The 16,828-nt window shown below is 34.5% G+C and overlaps 1 protein-coding gene across 3 annotated transcripts in view; it reads right to left on the reverse strand.

The window, feature by feature from the left end:
- LOC125823291 (nuclear pore complex protein NUP88) overlaps positions 1-5,447 on the reverse strand; it is a 41,239-nt gene extending 35,792 nt beyond the window's left edge. For 2 of the 3 annotated variants that reach the window (XM_049502684.1, XM_049502682.1), the window contains exons 1-2: positions 5,070-5,447; positions 4,488-4,639 (exon numbers count right to left, since the gene is read on the reverse strand). In XM_049502684.1, coding sequence (XP_049358641.1) covers positions 4,488-4,639; positions 5,070-5,336 — 419 coding nt within the window. In that variant the 5' untranslated portion in view covers positions 5,337-5,447. Of the gene's footprint in view, positions 1-4,487; positions 4,640-5,065 lie in introns of all 3 variants that reach the window. The other variant, XM_049502683.1, reaches the window with a different exon arrangement.
- Positions 5,448-16,828: the final 11,381 nt, after the last annotated feature.

The following is a 16,828-nucleotide window of genomic DNA, read 5'->3' on the forward strand; positions in this document are numbered from 1 at the left end:
AGTGTTGATCTTCAGCTTTAACACTACTTGGAATTATATGAAGGTCTATTTCAAGGAACTCAACTAGAAAATATCTTAACATATATCCCCATTAGATATACACTGGTATGTCATCAGCAAATAATAGGTGTGTGACCATCAGTCCATCACGCAACTATGTTCACTAATCAAGGCTGAGAAACTCTAACCTCCCGTCACAACTTCATCTATCATCCTACTTAAGACTTCCATCATCAAATTGTACAACAGAGAAAATAATGGACCCCTTACCCCAAGCCTCACGAGCTTGTCCACCAGCAATTGAGCACTTGTATGAGGTGGTCAACATGTCCACCTCGTCCACTGAAATGATCTTAATTTTTAGTGTTGATCTTCAACTTTGACACTACTTTGAATTATATGAAGGTCTGATTCAAGGAAAACAACAAGAAAATATCTTCATCACATACGCACTAGTATGTTAAACTGAAAAAATCTTCAAATAACCTCCTATCACAGTGTCATCAATCATCTTATTTCAAACTTCCATCACCAAATTGAACGGTATAGGAAATAACAAGGGCACTTAAGTTACACCACTCGAGCTTTCCATTTGCTCTTATTCCATAATAATAAAGCACTTCCCTCACTCAATATTATTAGACATTAATGTGTTGTGCTTAACCATCATCCCCACAAACACACACACACATATCTCATTATTGCATTTGTCATGAGCTCCATTAATGTAGTTTCTTGAAAGCGTAGTAGATTCACCTCCAATTTTCTAACACCTACTTGGATGATGGCTGTTTTTGTTTCTATCACCCAACCCCCTTGCAAAAAATATCTTTATATATCAATAGCTTATATATCCTTACAACAGCATCCCCTTTCCACTTCCATCATTCTCCTCATAGTCACCCATATCTCCTTTCGTACACTATAATTTTACCTCTTCCTCCTCATGGTTTGGCCAACCTAGTATCCCACCCCCCTTTCATCTCCTCTAACTCTTCTTGCCTTTTGAAATATCAATTAGCGACTCTACAACCATATCTTCCTTTCTTCAAAAAGAATCCCCTAGAACTCCCCAAAGTTGAGGAATCGTTTCCACACCCACTTTTTCATTCCCCTTCACCCATCATTGATGGCAAAAGGTTGGCCAGTTTCATCTATGTTCCTATTGCTTTCTTTCTCGAAAAATTATTCTCCCTGTCAAGCCTGACTTCACTGCCTAATTCTACTAGTTGATACTTCCCTATGAAGCATGTGTCTTGGGTGGTGGACCTCCTTAATTGTTCTTCTCGAAGATTGATTATCTTAGTCCTTCCAAATTACAACCTTATTCTTGTTGCATGTTTATTATACCCTTAGTTGCGCGGACTCTTCACTTTTGATGCCGCACCCGTCTCGGATTCTTCAAAAATACACTACTTTTGGCGAATCCGACACGCACCCGTTGGCATTTTTGAAGAGTCCGAGCAACATAGTATTTATACCTTGAGAATCAAGCTAGTACTATTAGATTTAATAAGAAAAAATAGCTATGCGAGAAAGTAAGCCCCACAAACCAAAGTGGCAAAAAAACAAATACAATTTGTTAAGGAAACCAGCTAACAGAATATTATTTTATTTTATTTTTTTGATGAAGTAAGAAGAATGTCATTAACAAAGCATCAAGCAGATGCACAGATTACAAAAGGAAGAAATATCAGCTCCCAAAAAGGCAAAAAAAGCTATCTAAACAGCTAACAGCAGAGATCTATGGAGCTGATAAATTCTAGGAAAGAATCGACACTAAGTACAGGAGAGAGATTAACCCAACCAAAATGAGTAATCAAACATCTTGCTTTAAAGGTAGAGATGGGAGTTGGGGTGCCATCAAAACATCTTTTGTTCCTCTCCGTCCATAAGCACCACAAAATACAGGCTGGAACCAAAGACCAGATATGCTTGACGGACTTCCCAACTTTCCAAGAACTCCAACACACAAAAGCCTCTCTCAATGATCTTGGCATGACCCAAGTGAGTCCAAAAAGTGAGAAGAACATGTTCCATAGGCCTGTTGCAACTGTGCAATGAAGGAACAAGTGATTAATAGATTCTGAGTTGCACAAGCACATGTAGCATCTGTTGACTATTTGGAATTTCCTCCTCATGAGATTATTCTGAGTCAAGCAAGAGTCTTTTAGAGTAATCCAACTGAAACAAATAACTTTAGGTGGCAACTTAGTTCTCCAGATTAATTTCCATGGCCATTGATCAATTACGGTCTTCTTGGAGCTTTGTTGAAGGTAGCATGCTTTAACTGTGTAGGATCCATCCCTGCTATGTCTCCATATAAGTTTGTCCCTGCGTTGACTGTTGATTGCACTAGTCTGAATGGTGGCCATAAGGCTAAAAACCTCTTCTCATATTACATATGAGAAGATAGAAATGGAGAAAATAATAGCCAAAATAGGATACATTTCACTTGCTAGAGAACAAAGATTGTGTAAAGTGTAAAGACTTTATTGATAGTTTCATTCAATGAATGAATGGAAGTAGTCAAATTCTCTCCCACCCCTCACCCCAACCACCTTAAAAATATAGTTTTATTTAAAGAATGGAAGCAGTCACATTCCCCCCACCCACCCTAAAATTAATTCTACCGAAAACTCTAGTGATTTACCAACTTCGATATTTTTAGCATATGCCCACCTACCACATTGACCAAAGGAGCTTGAGGTAAGTACAAAAATTGCATGCAAAGAAAGTACATAAAATCCATTGTTGTTGTTTCTCAAATTTATCATATATTGAGTTGACTAATAATCAACCCATTTCATTAAACCTCCAACCAAGCAAATTTGCATACTAGCTAGGTTCTTCTTCACCAACCTTCAATCTTCTAAAACTTCTTCTACGTCAAGTGTTGGCCAAGTCAAGGCTTCCTTGTAAATTTGTGACTTAAATTTATGGACTTCTAGAGAGAAGTACGAGTCACTCTCGCCTTCCTTCATTCAACCAAGGAATCATGAGAAATTCAAGAAAAGGACAGCTAGAAAGTGTGTACAGATGGAAAAGGATAACCTAGGTGACTCCCTATCTGGGTTGTTGGATATCATTGGAATATCCCTCATGAATGTGTAAAGTTGACTCATCGAACATTTTCACCTTCTTGGCACATGTCTCCTCTAGAAAAGTCTTGACTTCTTGGGTAGTTTGGTTATGCTCACCCAAATGTTTTTTTTGATAAAGGTAACTATGCTCACCCAAATGTTTTGAGTTTAGAGATGTAGTCGATGATCAAAAAGGCTTGTCAAAGTTGTTCTTTTCTCTCTCCTCCATCTACCTAGCTAACAACTAGTAACTTCTTCCTTTTTATTGTCAAGTTCTTGAAAATTGTAGCTTTTCCAAGGTGAAAGAAGAAAGAGAATCCAAAAATCATAGAGAACAGTATGTCATCTGAATATTCAAAGCAAATCGAAGGCATAAGGAAAATGATCATAGAAGGGTAACAAACGAGAGTCTGGGAGTAGTAAGAAAAATTGGTATCACCATTATTGTAATTGAATATGCTACTTGAGATTTCCAGCCATAAAGAGTAGAGATGGCTTATGCAAAATGCATCAGACCATTCAATTGAAAAGTGGCTTGCTCATTAGCACAGATCCATTACTGCTCATTTATGGCATATCAGGATAACTATACCATCATTTTATATTTTCAAACACTTCTATTTCAAACCAAGGAAAATAAGCCTATTATAGTCCACCAGAAAACCCGAAAAGCCAAATTTTGCAATTACTTGCCATATTTGAGCTTCTAACACACCCAAAGTGCTTCTTAAATATAATATTTCTTCCCAAGAATCCCAAAAACCGTTTTTACAAAGATTCAGGAGCCATTTAGGTGTGACCTCATATCAATATCATCATTGATGAGCAATGCTAGAACAAGGAGATATCCTAACAGATGGCATTACTCGTTGCAGACACGTACAATTCTGACCTGCCTCTTGCCCTTGAATTAACGAAAATATTAGCATGTAATTACGGATTCACAGGTCTCTTGATGAATGAGAAATCCCAAAAACATAAATAAGCAAAGAAAAAAACAAAGTTCTCATTAAAAGCCAATAATCGTAAACAGCAGTCAACAAGCTGGGTATCCTAGAATACGTAGCTTACGGAGCCATTCCAAGAGGAAACTGCATATGCTGAGATGCAAGATCAAGAATAGTTTTCAAAAACAAATGCTACATACAAAATTGAATTTTTTTTTAAAATGGAAAGATGGTTTCAGATAGCTATACCAGAAAATTCATAATTTCCTCCAGGCAACCAGGAACAGAAGTGCATAGGACTGGTTAAATACATATGGTGCTTCCGAACTCCAAAGATAAAGGAGAATGTACATTTCAAATGACAAATAGTTGCAAATCACAATAACACTATTGTTTGAAACACACTGGAGTCCAAAGCAAAACATAACCATACAAAACCAAAATGAGGAAGTTATACCGGCAAATAATTGTATTTTCTTTTGTCGAAGTCCTCCCATAGAGATACATGACGTATAAACCATCCAAGCCAACTAGGAAAAGTGCTGATCCATTTCTGTTAATGGAAATTCGCTGAACCTCAGAATTCAATTGCACATCAGCTTGCAGTACCTAAGCAACAACCAGCACCATCAAATACATAGCTAGAACAATTAGTAGCTTGATATCAGGTAGAAGTAGTACCAATGCACTTCAAATATTGGTGATGAATCCGTCTCTCCCTCTTTTGGGTTTTTAAAATAAGGGAGGAAAGAGAAAGAATGAAAGAAGTGGATTGAACATTGGGGCTGAATTGAATATTTATTAATCATAGAGGAATGGGGGTGTAGGGCTATGCATGTTAAAGGTGCAATAGAAGTTGGAAATCAGTCAAACCAGTATAGGTTAACTATTGTTGTCACCTTTGAATCAACTAATCCCTATATGTTACAAGTAGATTGTTGAAAATGTTATAACCCTCCTCTATTCAAGCAGTCAAGTTCAGTTTGCTAAGAAAAGTAAAACATAAACATGGAATGGAGATTTGTACATAAGAAGTTACCTTAGAGGGAGAAGCTGCAAGGAGGGAAGTAGGATCAGGTTCGCCCAATCGAACAGAGAGTCGATGCAGACAGGTTTTGTAAGAGTCCCAAAAGTAGAGACGAGAAGCTCCGTCCCAAGCTAAAAGATTTTTGGGCATTGTCAAGGCTCTGTCTCCATCCCTATCCCTGTCCGGCGGAGTAGAAAAGACAGGGTGGTGTTGTAAGGGTAGCCATTCCACATCTTCAGATTGACGGCCACCATCCTCCTCCTCGAAATTGTATCTCATACTCCTTCGATTCTCCCGCAAAACCAAATGTAAATTGTTTATTGCCTTTTCAAAAATATGTGAGGGGTTCCTGTGCTGAGCATGGGCCCAATCTGGGGAGCAAGCAATGGGAAAGAAAAATCAAATAGATAAAAAGAGGCTGACAAAGAGGATCACCAACCGAGTGTAATGAGAAATTATGATGACATGAAGAATATAATATCTATTTGTGTGATTGATAGACACTGCAATTTTGACATTTCCCAGAGAAATCAATCCAAAGTTAGCAACTTTAATATATCATTCAAAAAGAGGTACAAAGCACGCACGCACGGGGGTTTAATGTATTTAGAGGCCTAAATGATGTCACTGTTAACAACAAAGATCAATGTATATATTCTTCTCACTATCTTATTGACATAATCCATTGTATTATCTTGTATACAAAGGAGTGACTACACTCTCACAAGTCACATATAACCAGAAATTTGCAAAGATCTGTCACTGAAGCTATAGCAGAAGAATTCAGGAACAAGAGGTTAATTCTGTACTTGAGCAAAAGGAGCAGTCTATCTTGATGACCCAAAACTATCAATGGAGCAGTCTATCTTTAGGACTGGCTTTCTTTCATGTCAACATACATACTTTATAAAGTAGCGATAAATGCTTAGTTGAGGGTCATGACAAAGAAGCACCTACTTATAATGATCAATTGCAATAGAAATAATCAAATCAAGAACCAAAAAAATGGATTTTTTATGCGCAGAGTACTACTATCGGAACTTGTTAATATCAAACTCACACAAAAAAAAACTCCAATAAACAAAGCAGACAAAGATAAGAAAGTAGAGACTCCGAATACAGTAGCCTTAAAACTCCAATAAACAATGCAGTGGCTAATCCTGAATTCTTCGGAGAGGATCTTTGCAGAACCTGCATTAGTATCCAAACTGTAATGCTGGGTCTAACCATGCTCAAACTTTGGCTGCTCAACAAACATTAGCCAAACTGTAATGCTGGGTCTAAAAAAATATGAGCCCAAAACTCAAAAAACCACCTTTTTTGGTGGCTCAGTTTTGTTTACTGTAACCAAGCAATTCACACTTTAGTTCATGTAACATAGAAATCATCCATTATCGAGTACTTTTCACCACATCAGTTCAACTTATATGAAATGCATATCGATTTCAGCAATTTATTCATGTTGTTAAGCAAATTTAAGTATTTAACCAATTACCACATGATCAATCTACAACATTTGCAGTATCTTTCCTGTCAGATAGACAGAACAGACATATTTGTGCACTAAATTATATGTCTACTACTATTTCTCTAGTTGGATGAACCATGTCCCATGGCATTTGGTTCATTCATTTACTACACACCAATTCTACTTCATTAAACCATTAAAAAGATTGTCTTTCTTAACTTATCTCACAATCAAGAATAGCTTATCTTGGAAGAAAAAAGCTAAGTTGCACGGTCTCTTCACTTTCGATGCCGCACCCGTGTTGGATTCTAAAAAAATACTACATTTGGAGAACCAGACACACACCTGTTGACATTTTTTGAAGAAGAGTCCGAGCAACATAGGGAAAAAGGCAAACCAGTCACCAAAAAAATTATCTTCAAGTTTATTTCCTCAATCAAAAGAAGCTCATCATAGGAGAAACAACGCGAAATTGAACAAATTCATCGAAACAATTGTCAAAAAGGCACAAGAACACCAGTAGCAACAGATTGTCCTGTATGCCATTCAAGCACCCAAAAAAATGACTCTTTGATAAAAAAAAACAAAAAGCCATAGCTATATAATGAAAACTTTTTTTCCAACTTGAACTACTAAAACATTAACTAACCACATACCAATGTGAAATATACAGCAGTATTGAGGGCCATTAAATAAGTTAATTAAGGTAGTTCAAGATTTTATTCAAGGCAACAACAGCTGGAACTATTAAGTACCAACAATGCCCCTGAAACAGCTGGCTACCAATCCCCTTGGAGTTAACACTGGCTATAATATCATGTCTTGCTAACTTAGATACTCAAGATAAGCAACAACATGCGAAAACATTCAGATATTCAATGATAGAACAAACACAATTACCTTTTGCTTACAGTTGTAGCATAAAAAAGACCTCTTGCTTACAGTTGTAGCATAAAAAGAACTCTTGCTTACAGTTGTAGCATAAAAAGAAATTGACATACCAGCATACACACATGCACAGAGATTACAGACCTAGTCTAGAAGTAGGAATACATCTTTTATGTTGCTGAATGATAGATGTATATGTTATTCCCTGGTGAAGATCATAGATATGTATGTTGTAGAATACCTGTAAGAAAAATTGATTCTTTGAGGCATATCATCAAACATCCTGACTACATAGGTGTGTCGCAGAATAAAAATCCACGAGTAAATCATATTAGCAACATCTTTCCACGAGATATCATGTCCGTCTAACTCATCCTCGTTTGTCCATGTGCTTTTTCTTTGATTATTTTACTTTTAAATTTTTAAAATTGTATTAATTGATTTGATTTCTAATAAATAAAAATCAAATTGGGTCGCACTAACACCACCTCTTTGAATTAATCCCTATAATCTTACAATTGAAGAAGAAAACAAGTATAACAAAGGATTTTTCTTCTGCAAAGAGATATATTGAATGAAAGAGCTAGTAATAATTGAAGGTCAAAGACAGGACATTTACCTATAAAAATGACCAATTATTTTTCTGCCAGAAAACATAACACATGAAACAGGAAGAAGGCAAAATCAAAGAGCAGAAATTAAGCATTCAAGAGTCATAAAGCACCACATAGAAGGAGATAAGGGCAATCCCAGTAAAACTGAAAGCATACAGATCTTTTGTGTAAAGACCAACATCCTTTTCCAAGAAAATTCCTCTATCTAGTATCTACCAAAGAAAATGTTAAACCCAACAAAGACCCATATGCTAAAAACAAATATGCAGGCCATGGAGAAAAGAAGAAGTGCAAAAGGAAAGAAAAGCTACCTAAAGATAGGACCTGATGTCACAAAACTGAGAACTTTGGGGATTTTGTTTCAGCGATGCACAGAAGCTTTGAGGGTAGGGCTGGGCGTTGGTCGGTTCGGTTTTCGGTTTGGCAAAAATGTGAAACCAAACCAAATTGAAATAAATTCGATTCGGTTCGATTTATTTCAGTTTGGTTTTCGATTTAACCAAATTTAATTAACAGTGGCAAAAATTAAAGGAAGTTGATTTATTTATACTTAACAAGGATGGATAGTAGTCACTAATTTACCATAAGCCTCATTAGGATCAAATGCTTTGATATCCTCCACATACAAATGCACCGGAAAACAGCCACAAGCATGCTTACAGATATAAGCTAACAGTAACTAAAACTCTAAAAGATGATAGACATTAGACACTCATGAATCAACACTACTTCATGAATACTTATTTAACACAAATGGCAACAGAGTTGCAACTTAATTACAGAAAGACGCAGTACATTACAGTTCACAAATCACACAAATAATCACATAGTTGCATACTTGCATTCAATGATTAAAAAAACAATAGAGGACACAATACATTTTTTTTTCATATTCTTGTCATGGGTTTTCATCAGATTTTGCCCTTAATGTGTATCTAACAATTTCTTTTGTTGTTTCATTTCAAGAGTCTCTAACAATGCTTACATATTTTTCTCTTCTAGAGTGCTACACTGCTACTCGTGTAATCGTGTTGTTTTCCACAAGTTTATTAGATTCCGTTATTAATTTACCATCAAAATAAAAATTTCCAGATGAGAGTTGGGACGCAATGAGCACTGACCTTCGAGGCGCGAGGCGCGAGCAAGCACTGAGCAGTGGCCAGTGAGAAGCCTTGCGGGCTGCGAGCACTCGGCAAGAGTCAGAGATGAGAGTTGAGAGGCAACGAGCTAAGAGACGACGGGTTGCGGCGTAAGTCGTAACTAATTATTCCAAGTGGAGTGAGGAGTGACAACTGACGACAGAGAGTTGAGAGATGGGAGTTACTGTCTCAGGTAGGGATTTCAGATTATCAGTTTAGGGATTTCGGAAATTTGAAAGTGAAGTACCATCTAAAAGCATGACTGTACAATTAAGTATATATAAATGAAAAAACAAAAATACCCCCAACTCTAGTCTAGTTAAGAAGAGAGCCTTTTTTTTTTTTGTTTCTCACCCGGTGTCCGGAGCTCCAATGTGACTAAATCTGAATCGCGCTCTGCAGGGCCCATTCGGAGGTAGCGCTCCCAACAAGATTTTTTCCATACCCAAGACTCGAACCCGAGATCTCTAATTAAGGATGAAGCACTTTCATCACCACAACTCATGTTGGTGTTAAGAAGGGAGCTCAACACTCCTTTGTGTGTATATATACTAGTACTAGTAAAAGGGTAGTGCACGGGCCCAATAATATTGTGCTAAACATTTATATAGTTTTAAAAATTATAATTTTTAATATAATTAATTATCAAGTTATTTGAGTAATTATTTTTTATATCATTTTTTTCATTTAATTGAATGAATTTTACTCTCTCAAAAACTGTTTACATAAAAGGATTATATTATTTATTTTTATATGAGACAAATTAATTTTATTAAGAGTTAATTTTATTAAATTAAAATTATTAATTATGTTTTAAAATTTTATTTTTGATTACTATTATTTTATAGCGTTATTTAACAATGATAGTACATCCTCGAAGCATGATGACTCACCAAAACCTCAAAATATCTCAAAGCAACCTCTAGCCACGAAACTCAGTACCCTGACAGCCGGAGCCGGAACCTACATTTGGGAAAATGTAGGCAAGAGTATGCGTTAGTACAAAACACTGTACCAAGTATGATAACCATGCATAAAACATTTAAAACATGCTAAAAGGGACATTTCATTTCATGACATGCAATTGACTAAGCTAAAACATGACATAAAAGAGTTACAAAACATAAGTCATAAAATCATGGTCAATGCAAGCTAACTTTATCTTTAAAACCTTTGAACTCATATGCGATACTTCTTGAAGTGACACCCATCTTGGAATTCTCTCTTCTGATTCGATTTTCAGGTATTTATTTCTTCATTGAAAATTTAATTTAGGATTTTTGATGATACAGTTCCCAAGTGGTGTATGTTGAAAACCTGAAGAGAGTTGCTCAATCTGTGTTTTTTAGACATTTTAATAAGACTAGTCTCTCGACATGTGTGTTGCACGTGGTTCCGGAGTCATGTAGTCAAGTTGATAGCAGGACATTGGAGTGTAGAGTTTTTGTTAAATTATATCAATATTATTCAGTTAAATATTATACACAAACGAATGAAGTGAGCAGTTTCTGGAATGATCAGTGTTGATCGTTGAATGGTGCCTTGTTTGCCGATGTCAAGATAATTACATATAGTCTGAACCTATAAAGATACAATCAAAGTTCAATTAGATCATGTAATTGCTTTCACTTATTTAGCTTTTATGGGGTACACTCGTGTAATTAACCGTATCTCCACCTAATGCTTTCTTCTAGATGATATTCCAGGTGTATGTTCCTTTCACTCGTTTCGGTTGCTCTGTCATAACAAAAACTCTTGTTATCAACATTGAAATCCCTATTGGAAGTGCAACATAAAGTAGACAATGTGAGAAAGCATGTTGCGGTAGATATAATTTGGTTATAAGAGAATAGAAGGATTTCACAAACTTGAAACTTATAGGAGTAGATGGAATTCTAAACTAAATGAAGATTTGCTTGTTTAAATTGTTGGATACCGAACAAGAAAAAAGCCCCGTGCCTTTCTCTTTTAGAAAATATTATGTGCATTTCTTTAATCTTTTTCGGGAGGCAATTAGTACAAAAGAAAGTGCATCTTGCAGTACACATGAAAAGGAATTTATAAACAATAACAGAAAAGAGATATGGTGTTATATATCACCGGGACATGGTGTTCTAGTGGAAGGTTTTGTTTGGTGCATAGTGCTATATGGTTGTTGATCTCTCAATATATATGCCACTTCCACATGGGGAAATAATTGTGGCGCGGAACTCTTCACGACAAACATGTCATTCAATTGGCTTATTAAATTAGATTAATTGTCCATGATCTGCTTCTTTTGGGGAACATTTTAACGTGCACCCTAAATGGAAAGGACAGAACGAACTGAAACCTCTTTCTGTTAGTTCAAACCCTCAAATGACAATGATATATCTCTAAAATAAACAGTTCCCTAAGTTGTACAGGTAGGTTTTCTAAAACAAAAGACTTGTGGAGAACAGCATGCTGCTTTTGGTCTGCTACATGAGTCTATTTGCGGCCATCTGAAAGCTCTCTAAAATTTCTAAGTGAGATGCAATACTTCATTATATTTCTTTCAAGAAGCTAATCCTTTTGGACTTGATGAGCCGAAAAATAGTAGGAGTATCAACAAATACCAAAGAGGACAGAACCTTATATCTGGAAGTGAGCTGTCAGTAATTTCACCTGTCTTGTTGCTCATTAAGACAAATTGACGATGTTCTTTTCATTTGCAGTAATGCATGTTGATAGAGGTTATAACTCGGACAACTTGGATCCATTTAAATGTGGAGCCCAAATGTTGGGTTCAGTAGAACCATGCTATTGCATAGAACGACACTGTTAGAATTCTAGGAATATTCCATAGCATGTGTGTAAATATAGTAGGTAGCTTGATTTACTCCTAGATTTACTCTAACTTGATTTGTATTGATAATGTATTGATTTCCTTTCCTTTTGAGGACATGTATACTTAGCTATTTAAATCCCAAGAGCTTGTGGGAACAACCAAGCTGAGTTCTCTCTCAAACTCTTGTCTTCTCATATCACTCAGAATTCCGATGGAGAACAAATTCCAGGTTTATATCCGACTTATTATAATAACTTGTGGGACAAGTTGATGAAGAAAGACCCTCAATCAAAGGCAATCTATGGACAAGAATTACTAGACTTAATTTCAAAAACTGTCCAGGAATATAAAACAATTCCTCAAAAAGGAATCATGGTTGATACTTCGGTGCGTCATATGGCAAGAAAAATTTCTAATCAAGATGAGGAAGATCAAACCGAAATGATTAATAAATATTTGGAAGAAGTAAAGAAAAATCAGCTAAGTAATATAACCCATTACGCCAAATCAGATTCGTCAATGCTTAGTGAAACAAGTGATGATATGCATGAAGCTCAACCATATGAAGAAGATGAGTCTGAATCTTCATTAAAGAAAGCCGAAGATTATTTGGCAAAACTAAAGGACAAGCTCTAGCAGATAAGCACTACGGGACGATAAAAGGCCCGCGCTACTGTAGCAACACTGTAGCTCAACAGCAGATACACTGTTACCAGGACCCAGATAGGGGGCCAGAATCCTGTACAAAGATGCTTTCTTTTCCTATAAATAAGTCTATTTTTCTTTAATTGAGGCAGGTTTTTCAGAAACCTTCTTGCTCTCGCCTTCTTTCTCTCTTCTATTAGAAGTTGTAAGCTTGCCGGAGTACCGGATATTAATAAATCAAGTATTTCGCTAGGCCTCTGGCTACCAAGGTACTTTCTTTCTTTTACTTTCTTTGCTTCTCCGATTTATAAGTCGTGACTATGTCCGGCTAAAAAATTATATCAATGCCGGATAACTAACTTCTCTTTTATATAGACCATGAATGGATCTAAGCTTTATTTAAATATAGAGGAATTTTAGTATGGCTTCTTGACTTGGTTCCGAGATCGAGGTACAGTCAGATCTAGTACTACTCTTATTGGCTTTGTCTTAGTGACTCCGTCTGATGAGCCGAGGTTTTCAGCCCGAAAAAGAGTTTGATAAGTAGGGCGCTTCATACCCGGTTAGAACTATCAAATACAAGGGCAGTTCACAGATGTGATTGAAAGAAGTCAAAAGAAAGAGTCATCACTACACCAAATATAATATTTAGAAGATTCGGCAAGAATTCAAATAGGACAAATTAATATAATTAATTTATGAGCTTCTTAATCTTAACAAAATAAAATGATCAACTTAATTACACACTAATTAATTTAAAAATCAACTATAATTTAAACTAAGGTAAATTAACAAAAAAAACACGCTTCTTGAATCAACGAATAAAAACAAAATAAACTAATAAACCAAAAAAAACTTAAAATTATAAATATACTTTAAACCTAATTAATTTAATTGAATATTTTAAATAAAATCCTTTTGAGATGATTTTCGAATAATCATAAGCCTTGCTAATTACATATATAATTATATGAGATATATTTATTATTCAAAATACTATAAAAAACCGACTGAAATTACTTAAAATAACCTTGAAATTATTTGAATTTTATAAGGCCAATTATTCTAAATTGTTTGGAAATTAAGAAGCTCCACTACTAAAAAAATAGTGAATACGAGTCCTACAAATACCGACTTCCGAAAGTCGGTATTCCCTAAAATACAGACCAAATACCGACTTCCCAACTTAGGTCGGAAAAAGCTTGTTCGCTTTTCAATACCGACCTATCAAGGTCAGATTTAATTTTAAGTCGGAAAATTCATTATTTTATTTTCTGACTTCTTGAGGTCACTTTTATATATTTGTTTATTTTTATTTTTATCATTTCCGTCTTCTGGATGTCAAAATATTTATTTCTTATATTTTGAAATATCGACATTCAGAGGTCTGTATTAATTAATTTTTAATCTTTAAAAATTTAATTTTTAATATTTCCGACCTCTGGAAGTCAGTATATTTTTATTGTCATTTTTCTTAATTTTTAAATTTCGACCGTTGGAGGTCGGCATTTTATATTTTATATTTTATATTTTTTTACTTTTGATATTCCAACCTCTGGAGGTTAGTATTGTTTATTTTATTTTTTTATTTTTTTTGAGATTCTAACCTCTAGAGGTCGGTTTTCTGCTACAAAACTGGCAGCAAATTGCTGCAATTTTAGTTGTCCACTTGCATATTTCTACCAAAATAGCCCAAAGAGTTGCCAACACAATATTTTTCAACATATACATAAATCTTCTTCAAAATAAACTTCATCCAACTTCAAAATAAACTAAAATACGATCAAACAACTAAACAACTTTAACTCTAACTAGGTTTGACTTAATTCCAACAACTAAATCTACCAACTAAATCACATTATTTATTTGAACTTATTTAAACAACCAAACAACATTAACTCTAACTAGTTTTGAATTAATTCCACCAACTAAACCACATTATTTATTTGAACTTATTTCAACAACTAAACAACTTTAACTCTAACTAGCTTTCACTTAATTCCAACAACTAAACCCACCAACTAAACCACATTATTTATTTGAACTTATTTAAACAACTAAACAACTTTTTAACTCTAACTAGTTTTCACTTAAATCCACCAACTAAACCACATTGTTTATTTGAACTTATTTAAACAACTAAACAATATTAACTCTAATTAGTTTTGAATTAATTCCACCAACTAAACAAAATTATTTATTTGAACTTATTTAAACAACTAAACAACTTTAACTCTAATTAGTTTTGACTTAATTCCAACAACTAAATCTACCAACTAAACCACATTATTTATTGGAACTTTTTTAAACAACATTAACTCTAACTAGTTTTGAATTAATTCCACCAACTAAACCACATTATTTATTTGAACTTATTTCAACAACTAAACAACTTTCAACTCTAACTAGTTTTGACTTAATCCCAACAACTAAATCCACCAACTAAACCACATTATAATTTATTTGAACTTATTTAAACAACTAAACAACTTTTTAATTCTAACTAGTTTTGAATTAATTCCACCAACTAAACCACATTGTTTATTTGAACTTATTTAAACAACTAAATAATATTAACTCTAATTAGTTTTGACTTAATTCCAACAACTAAATCCACCAACTAAACCACATTATTTATTTGAATTTATTTCAACAACTAAACAACTTTTTAACTCTAACTAGTTTTGACTTAATTCCAACAACTAAATTTACCAACTAAACCACATCATTTTAAATAATGAGTCAAACTAGCTAGCGGTTGATTAAACTTTATTTGAACTTATTTCAACAACTAAACAACATTAACTATAACTACTTTTGAATTAATTCCAACAATTAAATCCACCAACTAATAGGATCAACTAGTGTTGGTACTTATGCTTATCAAACACAGTATTCCTAAATTAAAGCTTTGTATCAACACTAGATGGACACAAATCGATCTTGCAAGAAAATCAATTTTGTCATCAATAGGATCAACTAGTGTTGGGTACTTATGTTTAACAAACACATTATTCCGAAATTAAAGCTTAATATCAACATTAGATGGACACAAATCGATCTTACAAGAAAATCAATTTTGTCATCAATAGGATCAACTAGTGTTGGTACTTATGCCTGCCAAATACATTATTCCTAAATTAAAGCTTTGTATCAACACTAGATGGACACAAATCGATCTTGCAAGAAAATCAATTTTGTCATCAATAGGATCAACTAGTGTTGGTACTTATGCTTAACAAATATATTATTTCTAAATTTAAATTCAAGTGTCAACACTAGATGGACACAAATCGATCTTGCAAGAAAATCAATTTTGTCATCAATAGGATCAACTAGTGTTGGTACTTATGCTTAACAAATATATTATTTCTATATTTAAATTCAAGTGTCAACACTAGATGGACACAAATTGATTTTGCCAGAAAATCAATTTTGTCATCAATAAGATCAACTAGTGTTGGTACTTATGCTAAACAAATACATTATCACCTAATTTAAAGCTAAGCCAACCCTCAATGGACACAAACAAATTATCACAAAATTAAAGCTAAGTATCAATACTAGATGGACACAAACACATTATAGAAAACAATTGTACTTGAACTTTAAAAATTTAAACACATTATAGATAACTAATACTGTCTTATTGATTAAAGGTCTCTTTTTTATGGGAGCATGCTCAAATTAGTTTCTGAAATGTTGTGCGCTCGAGGAGGTCAAAAGTTGAGTCCTTATCTATGTGCGCATGTTAGTGGTTTCCATACTTCAAAGGTAAAATGGTTTGACTTGATGCTACTACTTCATGCAGCCTTTCTATTTTCATATGTGCATACATAACATTGGCAGGAGTGACTGAATGTTTTTGCTTCTGCCTTGTTGACTTGAATGGTTCTCCAATAGGACATGGCTATTTATACCTAAGCTCCACTTGTTAATTCTGAGGTTTCTTGTTTGTTTTATCCAGTGGTGTGTTTGTATATCTTTCAAACAAAGACAGTCTTTACGTAAAATAAATGCAGAAGAGTGCTCACTAACTTCCATACAACTGACTCTTGGGTAAGATGACTGATGAATGTCACAAATTACTTGGGAATCAGTATGTCTTCTTGTTTCCATACAAAGATTGTTGGAATGAACTCTATTGTTTCAGAGTGTCAGTTTCATATTGAGATAAAGGCTCAAGTGAGTCGAGAGTTAATTTTTCT

The sequence above is a fragment of the Solanum verrucosum genome, unplaced genomic scaffold (assembly GCF_900185275.1).
Source record: "Solanum verrucosum unplaced genomic scaffold, falcon-dt-bn FXZP01000214.1, whole genome shotgun sequence".
Classification (NCBI taxonomy): Eukaryota; Viridiplantae; Streptophyta; class Magnoliopsida; order Solanales; family Solanaceae; genus Solanum; species Solanum verrucosum.